General features: G+C 44.5%; 1 protein-coding gene across 3 annotated transcripts in view; it reads left to right on the top strand.

Moving 5' to 3' along the window:
- AP3B1 (adaptor related protein complex 3 subunit beta 1) overlaps nt 1–23,547 on the top strand; it is a 151,263-nt gene that overhangs the window by 84,681 nt on the left and 43,035 nt on the right. For 2 of the 3 annotated variants that reach the window (XM_040985955.1, XM_040985956.1), the window contains 4 exons: nt 294–444; nt 3,425–3,572; nt 8,561–8,633; nt 14,044–14,150. In XM_040985955.1, the coding sequence (XP_040841889.1) occupies nt 294–444; nt 3,425–3,572; nt 8,561–8,633; nt 14,044–14,150 (479 nt within the window). Of the gene's footprint in view, nt 1–293; nt 445–3,424; nt 3,583–8,560; nt 8,634–14,043; nt 14,151–23,547 lie in introns of all 3 variants that reach the window. The other variant, XM_040985954.1, reaches the window with a different exon arrangement.

Below are 23,547 nucleotides of genomic sequence, written 5' to 3'. Positions count from 1 at the left end.
TTTCTCTAGATAAGATTTTCCGTTACTAGCGGAATTCAAAATTATGTGTGTATGCGTGCATCATGTGGCTCTTGCAGAAGGGTTTTGCCATGGCTGGACGCTCACGGCTTTGAAGTAGCTTGGTCTCCTTGGTTCATCTTTTCAGAGGCTCACTTGGAGTATCTCGTTCCCCCACTGCAGGAGGAGGCCATCAGAGTGGGAGGGTCCGCGGAGTAGGATTTGTGATGCAGATTGCAGTTGCAGTTGTGTTTAACTAAATGGCTTTAACTCTAGAAAATGTCCCATTTTTTCAGAGAGCGAGTCCGGGAGTGAAAGTGAGGAGGCAGGGGACAGCAGTGAGGACAGCGGACAGAGCTCCAGCAGCGAGCAGGAGGGCGAGCGTGCCGGCCAGCCGCAGGCGGGGAGCAGGACAGCCAGGAAGGGCTTTTCAACCAAAGCAGACAGGTGAGTGTCCTTGGCGCAGGTTCCTGCAGAAGCCCGTCCATGGTGTCTTCCCCTTGGCTAATACTGCCCTTTAACTCAAAGAGTGAGTAAGAAAACAAAGTATTTTTTCCAAATAGATATTAAATCTTTTCTAATTAAAGTGGTAATAATTCACTTTATTCTACTCCTCATAACGTTTCATTTCCATTTTGAACTTGAACAGATCTTGGGGTTACATTTTGAAAATTGGTTTAACCTTGGAAGGCTGAGTTAAGTGATGGAGCAGTAGGTGTGAAAACTTAATTACCTTTTGTAGCAATTTTGCTGAGAGCTAAAATTAAATCCTTCAACACTTTGCCATTATGTAACTAAGACAATTGATTTTTCTAAATAATGTCATATTAAAAAGATTATGATCCAAGTTTCAGAGTCAAGGACTGTGAAGGAATGGCCGGGCGGTGGCTCAGTGCTGCTGCTCAGGTCTCATTACCTACTTTCTCAGGCATCAGGTGTCATTCACCTTGTGAGTAACGGCAGGTGATGCCGGGGTCGCGGGCCTGTCTCCCCACGTCGAGGAGCCTGCTGGAGGAACCGGCAGCTCGCTCTGCTGTGGCTGACAGCCCTGATGGGGCACAGGACGCTCTCTGCTCCTTTTATTACAGACAGTAATTAGAGCCGCTCACCCTGCCACTTCCATAACAAACACAGCATAATGCCCTAATTATGACTTTATTAATTTAAGTCAAGATTTAATGATTTTAAAAGTGATTTATATTGTTTTTCCTGTTCAGAACAAATGAAATCTGTAGGTTAAATTAATACAGGCTTTTCATCATTGCAAAGTTAAAAACCTAGTTACCAGTAAATTCTTTTCATTAGATTAGCATCTGAAACTCTAAGAGGAAAGATAAACAGTAACCACTGTTTGAGTTGAGTGATTCATAATAAAGTAACTCTTTAAGACCTTATCTTCATGTTAGAGGGTCCTGGCAGTGAGCTGTTGCTGTTGGTGTGTGGTTGTCTGCTGTGACGTGTGGGTCCTGCAGTGAGCTGTTGGTGTGTGGTTGTCTGCTGTGATGTGTGGGTCTGGCAGTGGGCTGTTGGTTTGTGGTTGTCTGTTGTGACGTGTGGGTCCTGGCAGTGGGCTGTTGGTTTGTGGTTGTCTGCTGTGACGTGTGGGTCCTGGCAGTGAGCTGTTGGTGTGTGGTTGTCTGCTGTGACGTGTGGGTCCTGACAGTGGACTGTTGGTGTGTGTGGTTGTCTGTTGTGATGTGTGGGTCCTGGCAGTGGGCTGTTGGTGTGTCTGTTGTGACGTGTGGGTCCTGCAGTGAGCTGTTGGTTTGTGGTTGTCTGTTGTGACGTGTGGGTCCTGGCAGTGAGCTGTTGGTTTGTGGTTGTCTGTTGTGACGTGTGGGTCCTGGCAGTGAGCTGTTGGTTTGTGGTTGTCTGTTGTGACGTGTGGGTGCTGCAGTGGACTGTTGTGTGTGTAGCTGTCTCTTGTGATGTGTGCCTCTCCTTGAACTTCACTGTGTCTGTGCGAAACAGTCTGTGTGCAGTGTCTTGTTTCTCTAGAAAGGAAAGTTCTCATTCAGTGCAGAAATTATATTTTCATGTTGCAGAAATCAGTGTGTTTGGAGATTTTAATCATATATAATACTAGTTTTCCTTATGTTTTCTTCAGAAATGAACTTTGTTTACCCATGTTCACCATAGGAATTATAGCTGTTCTCTAAACGTTAATCTTTTCACTACATTTTTGCCAGGAAATGGGGGTAATGAACACTTCCGCCATGTTGTGCAGATGCAGCAGCCTGTGCTGTTACCAAGGCTCCCACAAGAATGAGCCCTAGGAAATATCAACTCTTCCTTTGACTCACCGATCCCTCTGCTTCTGTTTAAAGCTCTTAATAAGGTTTAAATTTCTTTAAAGATTAAAAAAAAAGACAGAAGTCACTGTGCTTTAATAGTCATCACTCTTCCTGACCCTGCTTGAGCTTTGCATCCCTGTGTGCACCTCCTCCTGTGAGTCCTGGGGAGATAAGTTAGCCTGCCAAGGTCAGCTTCCCCACAGGTCACAGTGTAACAGTGTGCCCTGTGAGGACAACCTAAAACCCCCAACACCGCTCTGACCTCCTGGAAGAAGTTTGTTTACCCACGTGTTATTCCTTCTTTTTGTGGAAAGGCCTCACTGCCCATCTGCTGGGCTAAGTCCTGTTAAGCTTTTCACTAAGGAAACGTCGGCGAGGTCAGGTGTCCCTGCACATGCTCTTAGGCACACCTGGCTGAATTCCTCGCTGCCTGTTTGTGGCACTGACACTGTGTCCTCAGGTGCATGTGGATTCCAGGAGACACACAGCACCTGCATCTCACGGAGCATGGTTGCCCGAGCACCTGCCGAGGCTGCACCTGTTGTGCAGTGGCTAGGTGAATGTATGAAGTGCTGCTTGTAGTGATGGTGTGGTGCTCTAGTGTCTTAACATTTCTAGTAACGTAGTCCTTGGAGAATTCCCTTTGGCTTGGCATTTGCTCCTGGAGTATGTTTAAGTAGCATCTGGAAATGCGTAGGAGGAAACAGTTTATCAAATACCAATGCCTTTTAGCCAAAGTAGATACGTATATAATTCATATGTATATATCAGCATTTATATATATACATGAGAAAGCAGTTTTTGAGGCAGCATTTTAGAGTCATCTCAAGTATCTTTAATATTCCCATTGTTAGCCTTTAATACCCGAAAAGTCAACATTTAATATTTGTTATTTTCTGTCGGTATTGGTGATGGTTTTGTGTTGTTTTATGACTTTTTGTGTTCAGTGTATCCGTGACACCATGTACTTTAGGAAATGGGTTCTGATTCATTTGTGGTAATGCAAACTTTATTATAATATCATGAATGATTTGTGAAACTTAAAAATCATTTGTTATTACTTTAATGTCAGCTAAAACTTGTGTATATGAAGGGCTTAAAGGTGGTATTTCAAAATTTATTCTTATACATAGTGATTCTGAAGATGAGGAGAAAGAAAATGAAAAATCTAATTCTTCAGATTCCTCCAGTGCTAACTCCAGCTCAGCTGAAGGAAGTTCTTCAGATTCGGAGTCAGAATCCGAGTGCGACAGTGGATCTGAGTCCAGGAGAGCGACCAAGGTGAGAGTGAGTGACCGCGAAGAGGGCGTATGTCAGCGATTGCTGGGGAATGTCCGCACAGCCTTGTCCCAGTGTTCAGTGTTTTTGATCATTAAGAAACTACAAAAACACGACTTATGTTTGTTCCCAGCTAAACACCACTGTTGTTCATTTATTCTTGCCCGTGGTTTTATTTCATCTAGGTGTTCCTTTTCCACGTAGTATAAATCTACAAGAAGTTAGAACCCTTCTCTTGAACTCGTCAGGGTTAATGTGTGTGTACTCCTTTTCTGGGTCTTGGCCAGGTTATAGCTAAAGAATTTTTGGCCAAGGGAAGAATGGAAGGAAGTCGTAGGAACAATAACAGTCAAGATTCTTTATGTGTGTGAGAAATTCAGACTGTTATTTTAAAAATCTAGCTTTGTATAAGCAATGATTTTACTCCTTTAATTCAGATTGGCCCATCTCACCTTTGTGGCAACCTGGGGAGTGAGTCAGCGGATGGAAGATCATTCTTTCTGTCTCTCCTTTTTTCTGTATATCTTCCTTTACAATAAAAAGATAAAAAGAAATCTTCAAAAAGCAATAGCAACAAAAATATTTATTTATTTATTTGAAAATCAGACATACAAAGAGAGAGGGATAGAGAGACAGAGAGAAAGAGAAAGAGAAACCTTCCATCTGTTGGTTCGGTCCCCAGATGGCCTTAATGAGCAGAGCTGGGCCAACCTGAAGCCGAGAGCTGGGAGCTAGAAGGGCCGAGCAGCGTCCTCTGCTGCTTTCCGGGTGCAACAGCAGTGAGCTGGGCTCCATGGAGGATGCAGTGACTTCACCCACTGCGCTACAACACCCGCCAAACACAATCCCTCTTAATAATTCAGTGTATCTCACATTTTAAATGCTTTCACACACTTTACCCAATGTAAAGGGGGAAAGTTATGCAACAGAGTGGAGAGAAAACTTGGCAATATAGACCACATTGTGTCAGGAAGAGATTTCGTGTTCATATTGCTTCATCCTAGTTTTTATTGAACATGTGGTGATAACGAAGTTTCCAAGGTGGTTTTCTTCATTGATCCTAACGTAGTGTTCTTGTAACTATGTGATGTGTTGGCAGACTCTTACTGTGATCGTAGTAATTTTTCTTCAGTATATGTGCATCAAAAGCCGAAGGTTGAGATAAACCAAGATTAAAATGCAGATAAACTACTACAATTTTAAGTGATGGTTGTAATTTTAATTTTCCTTGCGTGAGTATTAAATATGAAGGGTGTCCTTGTTTGCACTTAGTATCAACAGCATGTCTATGTTTGCAGCAGAATAGACACTGATGTATGTAGTAAATGTGAAAGACTTTGTCGGCTCTGTGTGTGTGCTTGGAGCAGGGTATGAGGTGTCCTGCCGCTCGGCTCTAGCTCAGGTCAGCGGCGGCTCCTCCTCTGCTGTTCTGGTTGGGGTATGCGAAGCTTGGAGATTGGGCACTGTCTGGGGACCCGTGGCCCAGTGTTAGTAGATGGTACACTGGCTTTAGTAACAGATCTGAGGGGAGAAAAATCCCTTCCATGACAGATTCTTGGCGATGAAGTGGTTCTGACCTGTGGTGCGGAATGCTTACAGGCGGAAGAATTACTTTCTGCTTAGTGTGCTGTTGCTGTCAAAAACAGAAACAAAGTTTTAAGTGTTTTTGCATGTGTTTGTGTGGGTTGCAGTTACCAAACCTCTGTGACTATTGCAGGACAATTGATTTTACTCATTAGCTGTTACCTCTTTCAATCTGTCTCTTTTCTAATGTTGTATAAATTTAAAAGTTTCCAAAATAGATGCATCACTGATTTCATTTGAGACTTTTACAACAAGGTGAATGAAATTAAGCAAGCCCTCTTAGTGAAATACATAAGTTTATTAGGGAAAAAAACTGTTTTAGCAGTTTCAGTGTCTGTATGTCACAAAGAGATCTCAGTTCACTAGCAGTGTCCTTTTATTTTAAATTGGTATGAGTTCCAGATCTTTTAGTCAAATTTACCACACAATTTGAATGAAAGACATTAAATTATCCTGGATTGATAATTCTCATTCAAAATATTTTGCGTAAATATCTTGCCCTGTGAGACTAGAAATTAGCTTTAAATTGTGTGGTTCATTTCAAAGCATAGTGTGGGTTTGACAGACTTTGCCTGCTGCTTATTCTGCCTTATTGTGTTAAATTTCAAGGTATTTTATAATGGTTTCCTCCTTGGCGTCATGTTTGAAGCCTGTCATGTCAGATTTTTTTCTATGCTTTTTTTAAAGCAAACATGGACGTGAACATGCATAATCCATAAAAGAAGACCCTTACAGCTTTTTTGTTACACGCTCTTAGTTGTATTATCTGGAGCTTAATGAGTATTTTCAGGATCCTTTCTTTATTGCTTGAAATGATATGTTAAATAGTAACCTGCTTCTTAACCCTGTGACTCTGTGATTTTGAGGATGTTGCTGAGTCGTGTACAATCAAAACCATAGAAACAAAATGGAGAGTTGACTGCTGAATTGTTAACTAGGCTTTTTTTTGGAAGTGAGATTTTAAGATCAGTCACTGTTGTTCTTATAAAACTCTAACACAGTCAGTCGACTGTTAAAAACCTAATCCCCTATTTAAAAAAATATATAAAAACAAATTGTCTATCTTTCTGCCTGATCTCTTCTCAAGTACTAACAATGGAAACAGTGGGTGAGCTGTCAGTGTGTTTGGTTTGTCAATGATGGTTTTGTATAAATATTGGGAGGGTAAGAAATAAAATTCACACAGTAAAATATGATTTCATCTGCCTTTTCTCTGCAGCTCCATGGCTCATGCCATGGTGTGAAATTCTCATTTTACACACTTTGCAGGCGGAGCACATGAATTATGCATTGAGCAAGAAAAATCTCCTGCCTCAAGTTCTATATGCATTTACCCAGGTTCTGTCTCTATTACCAAGATGAATTGCAAATGGAGAAGTGTTTGATGGAATAGGGCTTTTAACTTCTTTGTTTAGAATTCAGATTTTTATTTTTAGAGTGAGTCCTTTAATATGAAAATATTATGAACTTAGTATGGATTTTTTAAAATGAAAAATGAAATAAAATAAAAGAGGATTGCCAAATGTATCATGACGTGTTTTACCAGCCTGATTCAGAATGCCGGGCTTTTCAGTTCTCTAGAAATGACCATTATCTAGTGCTAATGTTGTGTTTCAGTCACTCAGGAGTCCGTGAAATCCTGTCCTTCTCTGATCCCTCTTCTTTCTGGTCTAGGTTCTAACAAGAGATGATGCAGTTTCACATACAGCTCTGTTCTGTGTGGTGTGTGAGCAGATGTGTGTTTAGCAGATGTCGTTGCACACTCGTCTGTGAAGTAGAAATTACGGTGTGGCCTTGCGTTAGCTTTAGCTCCAGCTTTTTCAGGCAGGGCGGTTACAGTTCCATAAAGCTTAGAGGAAGCTGCACCGTCGTGCTCCGCACGGCATTTGCTTAAGGTTGCATGGCGATTGCTCGTTTGCTTCCATGTTCTTTCTTCACAGGAGCGATGTTTTAGTTGAGATGTCTGATTTCGTTTGCTTGCAGCTTTCTCATCTCAGCTTCAGAACTGACACCCCTCCATGCCTGTGCCTTTACACCCTCGTCTGCCCCAGGCCTCCATGTTGTTACTCATCTGAGGAGTGGGGAAAAGAGCATGTGCTGATTGTTTTGTTGTTAAACAAGGAATGAAAATTAAAACCTATCTGTGATTTGGGAGTTTCCAGTGGCAGAAATAATTATTCTGAGGAAGAAAGCCAGTGCATGAGCTTTGATTAGTACTTACTGTATGTTTGATCCATGGAAATAATTTCGTGAATGTTGCATAAGGGAAACACAAGCAGAACGTCTAAATGATCCCCTGTTTCGTGTGGCGTGCGGATGCTGTCGTGTCTCTGCTGTGTGCGCCGCTTCGAGAGCTGCAGCACTGTCAGCCCTCACGAGCGAGGCCTGTGCTGCCCTCGTGTGTAGTGTAACTCCTCCAGAGGATTCTAGCTAGTTGAAAGCAGAGACTAGATCTGTTTATATTGCTTATCACTGAATCTGAAACATACTTAAAATTCAATACCTTTTTGTTGAGTGAATGGATTATTGTTTGCACAGAAATGGTTTGTAAAAAATTAAGTTTTAGGTTTTAGAACTTAATATGCAAACGAAAAGTATAGATTGTAAAAATAAATAGCTTTGACCCAAATACATATTCTTAATACAGTTTTTCTAGTGCCACTCAGCACTACCTGTAATTAATACTTTCTGTTTTGCCTGTAATTCACATATCTTTTCTGAGTCTCTGCACTGTGGATGCCTCATAGTTGGGGGCATTGGACAAGCTTGTTTTAAGGAGGTTCATAGTAGGATGAAATGAAAAGATAATGCACGTTCTCTGAGTTTTTGCAGTGCCTTCTAACTCTGGGTGGTGGCTGTACACATTTTGGTGTGTACAGTAGATTGTGGTGGGCCTCCTAAGTGCAGGTTTGATGCTGCACAATACCACAAAGCCATATCGAAAGAGAGCCTTCCTCACTACATAGCAGGAACCTGGGAGTGTCACCTATGGGTCTGCGTGATGCCTTTGGCCAAGAGGTCTAACAGACCCAGTACCAAACACCGGACCGTGGGCAGCTACAGAGCAGCTCACTGACGGACTCACTTTAAAATTAATCTCACTATGCACTTTGTACTAAGAAGCTATTTTACATTTTAGCAAAAAGTTGACAATTATAAAATTATTTTTTCTTTCAAAGAATCTTTTTAGTCTTTACCTACAAACTGCTTTTAAATAGTTAATATTTTCCATGAAAAGGAAGAAGTATGACATATTGAGGCAGAAATTTTGATTAAAAACATTATTTCATGTTATCCTGAAGAAACCTAATTTGCTCATTTGTAAGAATAAGCAGAGAGCATTAAGGACTGCTTCATGGACTTTTAAAACACAACATCCAGTAAGCGAACTATTTGTTGCTTTACAGGAGCAAGAAGGAAGACCAAAGCAAGGTGGAAGTGCTCTTCCCAAAGATGTCTCGCTTCTAGATCTAGATGACTGTAAGTATTGTACTTTAGCACTCTTCCTCTTGCTTTATTTACTCATTCATTTGAAAAGCAGAGCAGCAAGTAGAGGGAGTGGCAGATCTCCCATTGCTGGTTCACTCCCTGAATACACGGGACAGACATGTCTGGGCCTGGAGTCACCCTCGGCGGCCTCCCAGGGGCATTGGCAGGGCGCTGGACGGGAAGCAGAGCAGTCGGGACCACGCTGGTGCTGCTGTCATAAACCGCAGCTTGAAGTGCGTTACCACAAGGCCAGCCCAGCAGAAAGAGGTAGAATGCCTGTGTTACATCTCCCACAAAATACCAACCTTGTTCAAAAAGATTTATGAAAGAATAAAGCAAGAAAACTCTAGAAACTGGTGATATCAGTATCTTCTGTCTATTCAGTATATAGATTTTATTTTAAAGAATTACTTATTTATTGGAAAGTCAGATATACAGAGAGGAAGAGAGACAGAGAGGAAGATCTTCCGTACAATGATTTACTCCCCAAGTGAGCGCAACAGCTGGTGCTATCCAGTACAAAGCCAGGAGCCAGGAACCTCTTCTGGGTCTCCCACACGGGTGCAGGATCCCAAGGCTTTGGGCCATCCTCGACTGCTTTCCCAGGCCACAAGCAGGGAGCTGGATGGGAAGTGGGACTGCTGCCAGGATTAGAACCAGCGCCCATATAGGATCCCGGGGCGTTCAAGGCGAGGACTTTAGCCTCTAGGCCACGCCGCCGGGCCCCAGTATATACATTTTATATGACATGGATAATCATAGTCAGGAGTGTACTGCATTTGTTTTAAAATCTTCAGTGACATATCAGTAAATAATTCCTCGTGTCGGAGTGTCGTGGTTGACACGTCACTTACGGGACTAAGGTGTTGGGGAGGTAGAGGGCAGATGACCTCACTGCCTTGCACATGCGCACTTGTGACAGAAGCACAGGGACAAATCCTCCTGAGGCCAGCATGTAGGTACAAGACGTCTGTCCCAGTCCGTGGTGTCGCTTTGCCCAGCACTGACCACTGTGGCATTTATGCGCAGTCCGTGGTGTCGCTTTGCCCAGCACTGACCCCTGTGGCATTTATGCGCAGTCCGTGGTGTCGCTTTGCCCAGCTCTGACCACTGTGGCATTTATGCGCAGTCCGTGGTGTCGCTTTGCCCAGCTCTGACCACTGTGGCATTTATGCGCAGTCCGTGGTGTCACTTTGCCCAGCTCTGACCACTGTGGCATTTATGCGCAGTCCGTGGTGGGTGTCACTTTGCCCAGCTCTGACCACTGTGGCATTTATGCGCAGTCCGTGGTGGGTGGAAGGATCCCTTTCCCTGCTCCCTTCTTTTGCCTCGTCTCTGCTCACACCTTCTATTTTCTTCCCTTCTCTCTTTTCTTCTTTGTCAAATAAAATGTTAAGTATATTATAAACTCAAATGTAAGATTATTTTTAATTTTAGAGGTAAATACCACCTCACCTAACATTTTTCAAATATCCATGGCATATGTTGGTATGTATTTCTCTTTGTTTTCAATGTGCAAGTGTTTTTTCTAAATAAGTATTTTCCAGTCCTGAGTTTGTCAGAGTAATACTTGAGGCTCTTGTTAAGCAGGACAGTTCAGCAGCTGTGTGTAAGTATGTGCATTGTATGACGAGTGCAGGTTACAGCACCGGGCAGTGTACTAGAGAGGACTGTGTCCTTCCGCCCCACAGACTGATGTCTAGTCATGGATGCAGATGCCTCAGGAGGATATCCATATGTATTCTTTTAGATAAGAGATGAGAGAGAGAGTCTATTAAAAAAGGCCAAGACTGGGGCCAGCACGGTGCTTGGCAGGCTGACCCTCCGCCTGCAGCGCCAGCAGCCCATATGGGCACATTTGTGTCCTGGCTGCTCCACTTCCCATCCAGCTCCCTGCGTATGGCCTGGGCAAGCAATCAAGGACGGCTCAGGTCATTAGATCCCAGCATCCATGTGGGAAAAAGGGAAGAAACTCCTGGCTCTGGGGTTTGAATCAGTTCAGCTCAGCCTTTGCAGGAATCTGGGGAGTGAACTTGCAAATGGAAGATTTCCCTCGCTGTGTTTCCTGCTCTCTCTCTCTCAAAATATGCCTTTCATAAATAAATCTTAAAAAAAAAAAAAAAGCATAGGAACCATGAGGGGAATAAGAGACAAAACAGCTTGAGGGACGCCCGTTCACTGCTGCTTACCACAGTGGTTCTCAACTGTCTGTTGAAGGCGTTTGCTGACAAAACACTGGAAACCGCTTTCCATTGGCTTGAGTTTTCTGTTGTCCAATTGTGTTTGTCTTGAAAGGAGGGCAGATGTATTCCTTCTGTTGTGTCTGAGGAAAATATCTTAGTCCACAGAGGTTACTGGCTGAATAACACCGTATCCTAGGAGAGCTGCAAGAATTTTAAGTTACTCATTTTTCCATCCAGGAAATATTTTCTGCGTACTTCCTGTGACCTAGGTGATCTGCTACATGATGGAGATCGTAAATGAATAGTGTTCCTAGCTGAGGAACCTTCAAAGGGTAATGGGAAAACAGATAAGTGGGCAGTGAGATTCCCACATATAGATGAAATGAGAAAGAATTTATGCACAGAATTCTGCTAGGTGTCATGGTGGCTAATCTACCTAGCAGAGGCTGCACGGAGCCGTTGGAGGCGAGAGGAGAACATAGGGCAGAGTGAAGATGGGCAGGAGCCTGCTGGCGGCACAAGTCCTCGTTGTGTTTCTCTCCAAGGAGGCATTGTGGCACGGGCCCTCGGTGGACTCCCTTAGTGTGGCACGGGCCCTCGGTGGACTCCCTTAGTGTGGCACGGGCCCTCGGTGGACTCCCTTAGTGTGGCACGGGCCCCCGGTGGACTCCCTTAGTGTGGCACGGGCCCCCGGTGGACTCCCTTAGTATTCCCCAAGTCCTGTGGCTGTTCCAGCTGTGTAAGACTACTGGGGTGCCTTGGGCCCCAGGCAGAAGAGTGGCAATGGGGACCCTGAGGGGAACTGAGTTTGGATTCCAGTCCCATCTCTTTGTAGCTGTGTAACCTGGGGCAATTTACTTAACCTCTCTATGCTTTATTGTAATCCTAATTTGGATTTAGTCATAGAAATATTGAATGCTGTGAAACATGGGAAACGATTCAAGCTCCTCCTGGGGGCCTGCGCTATAGCTTATGAGCACTGTGGTTCAGTTTATGTCCCAGCGGCTCCACTTCCCATGCAGCTCCCTGCTTACTTGTGGCCTGGGACAGCTGCTGTGGGTGGTACAAAGCCTGGGGACCCTGCAACTGCACGGGAACCGGGAAGAAGCTCATGGCTCTTGGCTTTGGATTGGCTCAGCTCTGGCCATTGAGGCAACTTTGGCAGTGAATCAGTGGATGCAATTTCTGTCTCTTCTCTCTGTAAAATATGCTTTTCCAATACAAGTAAAAATAAATCTTAAAAAAAAAAAAAAAAGCCTTGCCTGGCAGATGATAAGCATTTTATATGGGCTCCGTGACAATGGTGTCCGTGTTGCATTGAACAGGTGTCAGTTTGTTTGTTTATGTATGGAGTTCTACATATTCCTAAAATACTTGGATGATTATTGCATCAGATATACCTTGGCAAAAAAAAAAAGTGCTTTGTAAAGAAGTTTTCAAACGAAGGGTGTAAGAAGAGCCTGTAATCCGGAGCCGTGAGTAACGCTCTGATGCAGCAGTTGAGGTTCTGCTCTGCGCAGTCCCCTCCTGCTGAGCATCCTGAGGGGTGTCTCCGTGTGTCTAAACATTGTTTTAATGCCACAGTCACAACAGTTGTGATTTTTAATTACCTCCTTTTTTACCCTTTACATTATTGTAATAAATTCTGTGTAACAGATTTACTGTTGTTGAACTTGTAATTTCTTTAAGTGTAGTAATTAATGAAGCAGTATGTACTACCTCCATAACTTTTTCCTTAAGATACATTTCTTGTATGAAGGCCCTGAAGAATTTTTTATCTGAAAATATCTTCCAGAAGGTATTTAGCAATTTGTACAGTGATAGTTCATTTTGAGTATGACTTATCCAAAATTCTTAAGACCATAAATGTTTCAAATTTTAGAATTTTTCTCGTATTTTTGAGTCTTTGCATAATCTCAGCCATTTAACCCCTCCTGATCTGAAAATCTAAAAGCAGAAGTGCCTCGGCATCCAGAACATTCTAAGCATTTGTCCAGGCTGACAACTCTGAGCTACTTGAGTGGTGTCGCTGGGCGGTGAATGGAGGAGCAGTGCTGTGTGACCCTGTTAGGTTCAATGGTGTCGCTGGGCGGTGAATGGAGAAGCAGTGCTGTGTGACCCTGTTAGGTTCAGTGGTGTCGCTGGGCGGTGAATGGAGAAGCAGTGCTGTGTGACCCTGTTAGGTTCAGTGGTGTCACTGAGCGATGAATGGAGGAGCAGCACTGTGTGACCCTGTTAGGTTCAGTGGTGTCGCTGGGCGGTGAATGGAGAAGCAGTGCTGTGTGACCCTGTTAGGTTCAGTGGTGTCACTGAGCGATGAATGGAGGAGCAGCACTGTGTGACCCTGTTAGGTTCAGTGGTGTCGCTGGGCGGTGAATGGAGAAGCAGTGCTGTGTGACCCTGTTAGGTTCAGTGGTGTCGCTGGGCGGTGAATGGAGAAGCAGTGCTGTGTGACCCTGTTAGGTTCAGTGGTGTCGCTGGGCGGTGAATGGAGAAGCAGTGCTGTGTGACCCTGTTAGGTTCAGTGGTGTCACTGAGCGATGAATGGAGGAGCAGTGCTGTGTGACCCTGTTAGGTTCAGTGGTGTCGCTGGGCGGTGAATGGAGGAGCAGTGCTGTGTGACCCTGTTAGGTTCAGTGGTGTCGCTGGGCGGTGAATGGAGGAGCAGTGCTGTGTGACCCTGTTAGGTTCAGTGGTGTCGCTGGGCGGTGAATGGAGGAGCAGTGCTGTGTGACCCTGTTAGGTTCAGTGGTGTCGCTGGGCGGTGAATGGAGGAGCAGTGCTGTGTGACCCTGTTAGGTTCAGTGGTGTCGCTGGGCGGTGAATGGAGGAGCAGTGCTGTGTGACCCTGTTAGGTTCAGTGGTGTCACTGAGCGATGAATGGAGGAGCAGCACTGTGTGACCCTGTTAGGTTCAGTGGTGTCGCTGGGCGGTAAATGGAGGAGCAGTGCTGTGTGGTAAAGATTTCCAGCAGCTACTGCTCAAAATATCTGTGTCCTTATTTTGTTATAGGATTTGCCATTATATTCAGAAAGCTACGACTAATAACCTTCATGACTTGATAATAGCTTGACTAAATCAAGATGTTAAATAGAATTGTCATACATGTATTAATCAGGGTAATTTAATTAGATTTACTAACAAAATAAAAATGTTGCTTTTAATAATGTGAATTAAATTTCCATGCACATTTGGTAATCTGGGTCTTTTTTTTATAGTTAACTCGGTATCCACTCCGGTTGTACTTCCCACACCAGTTCTTTCTCCGAGCCTGAGAGCTGATCTTGAAGGTTTAAATTTGTCAACATCTTCCTCAGTCATCAACGTAAGTTATTTTAAAAATAACACCAATTCAGTTTCCATATGATGTACTTGCATTTTTTCTCACTAAAATGTAAATAATTGAAGTAGATTCTTGGACAGTTCTTTCTCTAATAAGTGTAGTTTTAATTTTGTGAATTGTTTTTTTAATTTGCTCGAAGCATTATCTCTTCAATTTGCGTCTCCCTGTTATCCGTACCAGTTGCCACATGTCCACTTTTGTCTGATACTATTGGGAGTCTAATGTGTCGTGGTTCTCTGCCACATTGAGGTAGTTTGTGTACATCTGTGCGTTCCTTCGCATGGGATCCTCAGAGGAATGTGCTGTTAGATGAATTCTTCATTGTGTGAGCATCTTGGAGTGTGCTTGTGCTCACTGGGGAAGCAGCCATGCCTGGCGGCAGCGCGGTGTCCCAGAAGCACCAGGAGGTGTCTGCTGTGCTGTTAGCTCACCCAGGGCGGCGGCACGGACGGAGGCTGCGGTCTGCCGTGAGGCATCGCAGCCTGTGCCGGCAGGCTTTCCCTCCCAGAGCCTTCCGGAACCAGCTGCACTACTGTTTCACCATGGGCTACTAAGAGCTTGTTACGCTGTCTTTCTGTGTTACCTTCCTTGCCTTCCATAGATTGACGTGAGGAAGCTGTTGGTGTGATTTACAGTGCGCAGGAGGCTTGTCTGTCACAAAACGATGCCAGACGGTCTCCCCGTAGTGCGTGAACCTGCAGCAGCTTCTGTGTGTGCTGGCGTGTGACAGCCAGGGACCTTTCCCTCAGTCTGCAACTTGAAATCTCTAATCTGCTGCCAGGCTTGGCCGTCTGTTAATTTGTAGGCAGAATTCTGATATTTGAGGAGATAGAATCATAGGGCAACTTTGGCTGTCTCATGTACTTGAATAGTTCTGGTGTAGCAAGTGGTTGCCGTTGCTGGCAGGGTACAGTGTGATGCACAGTTGATGACTTAAGCTGCCAAGGGAAATGGGGCTGGCATTTGCTGAAAATAGGAAAGGAGTGGAGCTAGTTCTTGCATTCACATATTTTTTTTTTTTTAAAGATTTATTTTTATTATTTTTTCATTGGAAAGGCAGATATACAGAGAGGAGAGACAGAGAGGAAGATCTTCCATCCGATGTTTCACTCCCCAAGTGAGCGCAACGGTCGATGCTATGCCGATCCGAAGCCAGGAGCCTCTTCCGGGTCTCCCACGCGGGTGCAGGGTCCCAAAGCTTTGGGTCGTCCTCGACTGCTTTCCCAGGCCACAGGCAGGGAGCTGGAAGGGAAGCCGGGCTGCCGGGATTAGAACCGGCGCCCATATGGGATCCCGGGCGTGCTAGGCGAGGACCTTAACCACTTGCGCCACTGCGCCGGGCCCTGCATTCACATATTTTAACCAAAAAAAAAAAAAAGGCAAGTATGATACTAAGACTATACAGTGAAATATTGAAAAAAAGCTATTTAAATGTGTATTCCGTCTTACCCAGCTCACTTAGAAAGTTCAAGTGGGGGCCCGACACGATAGCATAGTGGTTAAAGTCCTCACCTTGCACATGCCAGGATCCCATATGGTCGCTGGTTCTAATCCTGGTGGGCCCGTTTCCCACTCAGCTCCCTGCTTCTGGCCTGGGAAAGTAGTCAAGGACGGCCTAAAGCTTGGGTTCCTGTACCTGCATGGGAGACCCGGAAGAGGCTCTGGGCTCCTGGCTTCAGATTGGCTCAGCTCCAGCCATTGCAGCCGCTTGTGACTGACTGGCCTTAATATCAGCACTTGTAAGAGAACGTGCAAGGAGCTCGGGTCCTGCCGATACAATTGTGATCTGGATGCTGGTCCCTTAGATAATTCAGTTTATGGGGGAATTAGGGAAGAGCAATGAAGATGCCTACATCCTACGTCAAGGTGCCAGGGCTTGAATTCCCACTCTGGATCCCAATTCCAGCGTCAGCCAGTGCAGTGAAGTGGTGGGTCAAGCTGTGGCATTCCTAGGAGCCATGTAGGAGTCCAGGATCACATTCCCATCTCCTGCTTTGCAGAGGAGCTGGCAGTTAGGAGCATAGGAGCGTGGTCTGAGCATGCCCCACCCCCTCTCTCTCTCTCTCTCTCTCTCTTTTTCTCCCCCCCTTCCCCAACCTCTTTTTCTCACCTTCCCTCTCTCCCTCTCCTCTTCTCTCTGTGTAACTGCCTTTCAAATTAAAAACCAGGGCCCAGTGCTGGTTAAATCCTCGCTTTGCATGTGCCAGCATTCCCTATGAGTACCAGTACTTCTCCTGGCTGCTCCACTTCTCATCCAACTCTCTGCTTATGGCATGGGAAAGCAGTAAAGGATGGACCAAAAGCCCTGGGACCCTGAACTCACGTGAAAGATCTCGAAAAAATTTCTGGTTCTGGCTTTGAATTGACTGAGCTCTGGCCGTTGCTGCCACTTGGGGAGTGAACCAGCAGGTGGAAGGCCTTTCTCTTTGTCTCTCCTTCTCTTTGTAAATCTGATCTGCCCTTACAAGAAAAACAAATAAATCTTTAAAAAATAAGAGTAAATGTGAAAAAAATCCCATCATTCATAAAAGTAAGAATAAATGTAAAATGCAATTGAATTGTTTACACCTGGTGGTAGAAGTATTGTGACTGTGTGGGTCACAAGACGTTAAAGTCAGTACAAGTTATTCCGATATACCACATGTGCTTTGGAAGCCTCTGGACAGTCTTTACCTGCTCATCTCTTGGATTTTTTTTTCCCCTTGTCAAACCAGTTGCTTAGAGAGTTTATTGATTTGTGCACTTAATATTTTAGGCAGTTTTTCTGTGGAAATACTTGCCTGTCATCTTACTGGGCTATAGAATTCTCAAGACAGTTCCCACGTGCTGTGATACCCTTTGATGAAGCACGGTGCCTTTGGCTGTCTGACACCTACCCGCAAGTCAGAAGTTTCTGTGGGAATGTAGCTTTTGAAGTCTAACTTAAAATGCCAAGATCTCCCTAAAGAAGGCAGGTGACATTTGGGAAATGCATTAAATTCAGAGCCAAAACCTAGTTTTCACCCTTGACTGAACTGCTTATTATCGTCATGACTTTGGATAATTCTTTAACTTGTATAAGCTTCCATTTTTGAACTTATAAAATACAGATACTTTCCCTAAATGCCTAAATGTATTTTCATGAAAATCAGATGAAATAACGGACCCCAAAATGTTTGAATTCTGTTCTGTAGCTGTAATTTGGTTTTATGGCCCTGGGATGAAGAGGTTAGCATACTTAATGATTAGGTTGTAGTTGGTAGATGCAGATTTGAGCGTCACGGACAGTGCGTAGGAATGGAAGGAAGGGTTCAGTTGAAACGGGTTGGACAGGGTGTAGAGCTGTGCGGCTTTGTTCGGAACAGCGGTCTGTGAGCAGTACTGCACTCTGTACAGATTTATTTGTTTTAATTTTTGAAAGACAGGATGCTCAAATTTACAGAGAGAATGAAAGAGAGAAATCTTTTCCACCCACTGCTTCACTCCCCAAGTGGCTGCAATAGCTGGAGCTGAGCTGATCTGAAGCTAGGAGCCAGGAGCTTCTTCTGGGTCTTCCACGTGGGTGCAGGGTCCCGAGGACTTGGGTCGTCTTTGGCTGCTTTCCCAGACCACAAGCAGGGAGCTGGATGGGAAGTGGGGCAGCTGGGATAGGAACCAACACTCTTATGGGATTCTGGGGCATTCAAGGTGAGGATGTAGCCATTGAGCCATCATGCCATCCCCACCCTGCCTGTTAAAAAAACACACTTCAGTAGATAAGTTACTTGGTTGTAAAAAAATTTATCTTACAAAGCCTTTTCATTGTCTGTGTTTCCATCTCTTTTTGAAGACTACTCATATGCGTAGATTTCACTTGATTTTCTACCAAAATAATCTTACCTTTTATCTGCATTTCTCTAACTTTTTTGAGGTGACCTTATATTCGATTAAGTACATTTCCTGTATACTGCTTTAACATAAACAGGCTCGTGCTGGAGACATCCATACTAGTCCCCACCAAGTAATAAAGCATGTGTTAGGGGCTGCGGGCTCTACCTGCCTCGTGTGGCCTGCATCCCGCACGTCCTCTCCCTGTGTCCCTCAGGCTCATTGCTCAGGTGGACAGCAGCCCCCTGGAGATAGCAGCCACGTTGAGTTCCAGGCTTCTGACGTGAGCCTAGCCCAGCCCTGGTTGTTACAAACAGGTGTTGGGAGATATTCTCTCTCTCTTATGTGTTTTTCAAGCAGAGTTGAGTAAATCTTAAAAATACGTAAAGTGGGTCATTCATGAATGCCTACATGTATGGAAATATTTAAAAACATGCTTGAGGCAGAGCAGCATAGAGGAGCAGTGGGGCCTGCGAGGCTGATGCTCATTGATGATCCCGTTGCATCACAAATTGATTCTGAATGTAACTTCCTTCTGCAAAACCATTCAGGTGATAAGAGATCTAAGCTAAACATGACTCTGTTTTCTGCTTCTAAATTCTATTCCTTCGCTTGTATCTTTCTGCTTTCCTTCCTACTTATGTGAATCAACTTGTGTATGTACCAGATGTGGTAAATTCCTTGAAATAATCTGATTATTGAAATGTATTTATGTGTGTCCTAAATCCTCATGAGTTGTCTGCCGAGTCTTCTTTGTAAATAATACGTACTTAAGCCATACTTTATTCCATGTTTGGTTTTCATAAATTCTGTATTCAAGGGTAATCAGTGAGAGACAGCAATTCCATTTCAATACAAGAAAGAAATGAAAATAAGAAAGTATTTCTGATTCCTGTTTCAAAGAATTGTGTAAGAAAATTATAGTAAAATAAAAACAACCCTTTAAATCAAATTTCTTGCCAGAGGAGGAAGAAATTTGTATTGCAACTTGGTTGATTGTATCTGGTGATTTTTTTTTTTTTTAAGAAATCTGGGACCAGCCTGTGGCATAGTGGGTAATGCTGCTGTCTCTGGCCCTGGCATCCCAAATGGGCACGTGTTTGAGACCCAGCTCCACTTCTGATTCAGCTCCCTGATAATCTGCCTGGGGAAAACATTGGAACATGGACCGAGTGCTTGGGCTCCTGTGCATGTGGGAGACCCTAGAGGCAGTGAAATGGGACAGTGTGCAGGAGGGAACAAGCAGAAAAGTGACTTTGGAGTTCCTCTAGAGGCCTCGATAGGTGAGATGGTGGAACTCTGTCATCTGCAGCCCTTTCCTGCCCAGCACAGGCTCATAGGAAATGGCCTCTAAGCACATGGTTGGTCTTTATGGCTTTCCAGCCCCCATCCAAATCTGCCCAATGGCATTGCTTACCCAGTGTGCTCCCCACAGACCACCATTCCACCAAGAAGGACAAGGTCACTTAGGGTTCCAAAGGCTTAAAGGGGCCGGGCGGGCCCAGTGTGCCCCCACAGACCACTGCTCCTCCCTGAACAAGGTCACTTAGTGTTCCAAGGATGTGGAGAGGGTGGGCTGACCCAGTGTGCTCCCCACACTGGCTCAGGAATGACTTTCGGCTGCTTCACTTGCAGGGCCCAGTGGCATTGTACATCCAGTGTGCCCCCCACACTGGCCATGACAAGAACACAGGGTTCCCAGGGCTCTCAGCTGCTGCACTTGGCAGTGCTGACTGCCAGGTTTCCAGTTTACCTTGGGAACATGCTGCTTTTTGAATACAAGCTTCCTCCAAGCCCTGCCAAGCACTCCATGGCTGTGATCTTGCTCACAAGAGTGATATGTCTGAGTTAAGGAATCTTTCCTAATGTGGTGAAGGAAGACTTTTAAAAAATCTTTTTTATACTTCACATTAAAAAGTATATTCCAGCCCAGGCAAAGAGACAAAGCCCAGCTAAGATTAAATTCCTTTGGGTTTAGAGAAGGAAGAAATTAGAAGTCAAAATTAAATATAATTTTGTCATTTTAAATTTGAGTAAAATCCTCTATTTTTTTCTGATGAAAATGTCAGTAGTCACAGAACTGTGGCAAAAATAATGAAAAATCACTGGCCTGGGTCTGCTTAAATTAAAAACATTTTTTAATTAGAGCCTGACAGTATTTGGTGTTCCCGTTGCTTGGCCACGTCTTTTCTTCCCGCTTCATCCTGTTCTTTTCTGGGTGCGAGGTAGCTTCAGCTTCTCAGCTAGCCTTTGGGGTGTGTTTGCTGGCTCATCTCACCTGTGCTCTACTTCAGAGGCCTCCGTGGAGCAGACTACCCTCATCTCTGCTTTCCCTGGATTGTCAAAAGGAACTACTTTAAGAAATGAGAGTGTTGAAGCTTGGTGCAGTAGCTTAGTGGCTGAGGTCCTCACCGTACATGCGCTGGGATCCCATGTGGGCACTGGTTCATATCCCAGCAGCTCCACTTCCCATCCAGCCCCTTGCTTGTGGCCTGGGAGAGCAGTGGAGGATGGCCCAAGTCTTTGGATCCTGCACCTGCATGGGAGACCAGAGAAAGTTCCTGGCTGAAGATCAGCTCAGCTCCAGCTGTTGGGGCCATTTGGGGAATGAATTAGTGGATGGAAGATCTTTCTGTTCTCTCTTTAAATCTGACTTTACAATAAAAATTAATAAATAAGTATTTTTTATTTTTTTAAAGATTTATTTTTATTATTTTTTCATTGGAAAGGCAGATATACAGAGAGGAGAGACAGAGAGGAAGATCTTCCGTCCGATGATTCACTCCCCAAGTGAGCGCAACGGGCCGATACTATGCCGATCCAAAGCCAGGAGCCTCTTCTGGGTCTCCCACGCGGGTGCAGGTTCCCAAAACTTTTGGGCCGTCCTCGACTGCTTTCCCAGGCCACAGGCAGGGAGCTGGAAGGGAAGCGGGGCTGCTGGGATTAGAACCGGCGCCCATATGGGATCCCGGGCGTGCAAGGCGAGGACCTTTAACCACTTGCGCCACCGCGCCGGGCCCAAATAAGTATTTTTTAAAAACAAAAAGGAAATGAGAGTGTTGCCACTTTTTTGTTGCAGGGTTTTTTTTTTTTTTAATTATAAAATGCTTTATAATAGGCTTAAACAGGTATATACCGGTTTCCGTCTGACTGGGAGGCCCCTCCCCAGTCTTTGCCATTGTTGCAGGTTGTTGTGCACAGGGAGAGGGCTGCTGTACCAGATGCTAATTATCTTTGTTAAAGTACTTAATTAAGCAATTGTTTATGGATAAAGCCCAGGTCACCCACCGACACAGGAAGTATTTGACAACTCTGTAAGAAATTGAGGAGTTGTAGGTTCAGAAACCCTGGGCCTTTTCACCCTCTTTGTTCCTGGTGGTGACCGCTTTGGTAAGACTGTCAAGAAAGTTGTTTCTTCAAATTTGCAACTATTCTACAATACTACATTTACAGATATTTCAAGTGATAAAACAATATAAAGATATGTTTCCTGTTTCTGCTCAAAAACAAACATGCTTTCATAAAGAGACAAACAGCAAACTTGAGCGAGTTCCCCTGCCGGTGTTGTGGGACGGCGTAAGCTGCAGCTTGAGACACCACCTCATCTCTTTGTTCTGAGATCCAGTTGTACCCCCACTCTCCATCCACCTTCCAGCTGGTGCAGCTGTGAGGCAGCAGGCCTGGAATGGAGCTCCCAGCCTTCCCTGCCCCTCACCTGGCCCTCGCGTGGCCCTCGCCTGGCCCTCGCCTGGCCAGCTGTCGCAGGCGTTTAGGAAAGTTCTTTTTCTCTCTCCCTCCCCTTCAGTATGTGTCTTTCCCTCATTTGTCCGTCTGCCTTTCAAATAAATAAAACCTTTAAAAATCAGTTGCGTGCCTTACATTAAGAAATTTGAGATACCAATGAAATCTTTGGCTCCTGATTTAAACAAACTAACTTTGGAAAGACGTCACATAGTCAAGGAAATGTGAAAACTGGTTGTATTTTAAGTGAAATAGAGAGAATTTTTGGCTCTTTTAGTTGGGCTAACAGAATAAAAAAATTCTTCTGTAGTCTTCATCTGTTAATGTAAACCAAAGGGCTTGTTGATGAAATTATGTCATATCTGGAGTTTGTTTTTAGTAATTAAGAAGTGGAACAGAAGATTGGGTTGGACAAAACAGGCCAAGTTTTCACTATTTTGAAATTTAGTGATGACTACTTAGTTGTTTATTAGTCTCTGCTTTTCTGTGCATTTGAAATTTTTAGTAAGTTTTAAAAACTTGATTATTATGTATATTCCCTGAAGATCTGATGTTTACGTTGCCTGGGACCCGTGATATGACACAGTATCTTGTATATTCAAGCAAAACGTTTGAATTCAAGTTGTCATCTGAATTGTCATGTGATCTCGGAAAACTGGAATTGTTTTTCTGATGTCTGATTTCTAGAGGTCTGTGAGAGAGGGTGTTTTGGCATAAAGGGCAGAGGTCAGCATCCCGTGGGGGGGGGGGTCTGGAAGTGGTTCCAGTCTGGCTTCTGGCATGGCCGCAGTGGGCCCAGGCGCTCAGGCCCCTGCCAGCCTGTATGGAATTCCCAGCTCTTGGCTTCAGCCTGCCCTAGCCGGAGCTGTTTGTGGCCACTGGGCATGAAACCAACAGAAGACAGAGTGATATTCTCTGCCTGCTTCCTCCCGAGTCCCAGCGGCAGGGCAGGTCTGTTTATCACCAGCTCATCAAGTGTGTTTCTAATGGCTGGAGGAAATGCTTCCCACTTCGCAGGACTCTGGTCTGTCCTGTCACACCCCGCACGTGTGCTGCTCCCTTCATGCTCCTGCTGTCAGTATGTCACGTGGTCCTCGCATCGCTCAGCTGCTCTCCATTTTCCTGAACAGCAGCATGATAAGCAGAAACCAGAAATATCACTTCAATTTTATTTTCCTGTCAATATAGCAGACCTCCTAAAAATTGAAAGCACATCTTTCTAAGGTAACATTTACCTCCTCACATCTTTAGCAGCTATCAGACGTGACACAGGACATATTCATTGACCCTAAAAATTTTCATCAGAATCGTGCACTGAGGGGGGCAGCCGCAGCCAGACAAGAGGCTCATTTCAATTTTAACGGCTATAATTAAAGGTTAATTCACTGAGTCAGGATTAACGAGGAAAGTCCAAATGATAGGCAAGCAGCTGCCTCTATAATACAAGATTAGAACAATGCAATTACAATAAGAATTAGAAAAAATCAACTTGTACAAAAGGGCCTTTTCATGAATGAATTGTGATCTCTAAACATGAAGGTATGATGCGTCTGTTGGAATCGCACGCCACTATGTGTCTGAGCGTGGCTGTGCCCAGCATGAAGACAGTGGCCAACACTACAAATGTTTGTTAGTAGTAGCTGCCACAGATTTACCTATATGTTTATATGTATCTCAATTGAATGAGACCAAAGATCATTGAAGATTTCTCCCTACTTCAGGTCTCCCCATTTTTTATGTCTAGTGGCACTTACCTGAGTAATGACTGAATCTTTCCGCCCTGCTGCTCCAG

This window comes from Ochotona curzoniae, unplaced genomic scaffold, assembly GCF_017591425.1.
Source record: "Ochotona curzoniae isolate NIBS_2020 unplaced genomic scaffold, NIBS_Ocur_1.0 contig_4501, whole genome shotgun sequence".
Lineage (NCBI taxonomy): Eukaryota > Metazoa > Chordata > Mammalia > Lagomorpha > Ochotonidae > Ochotona > Ochotona curzoniae.
The sequence above is the reverse complement of the archived record's forward strand: the minus strand, read 5'-3'. Positions and strand labels throughout refer to the sequence as shown.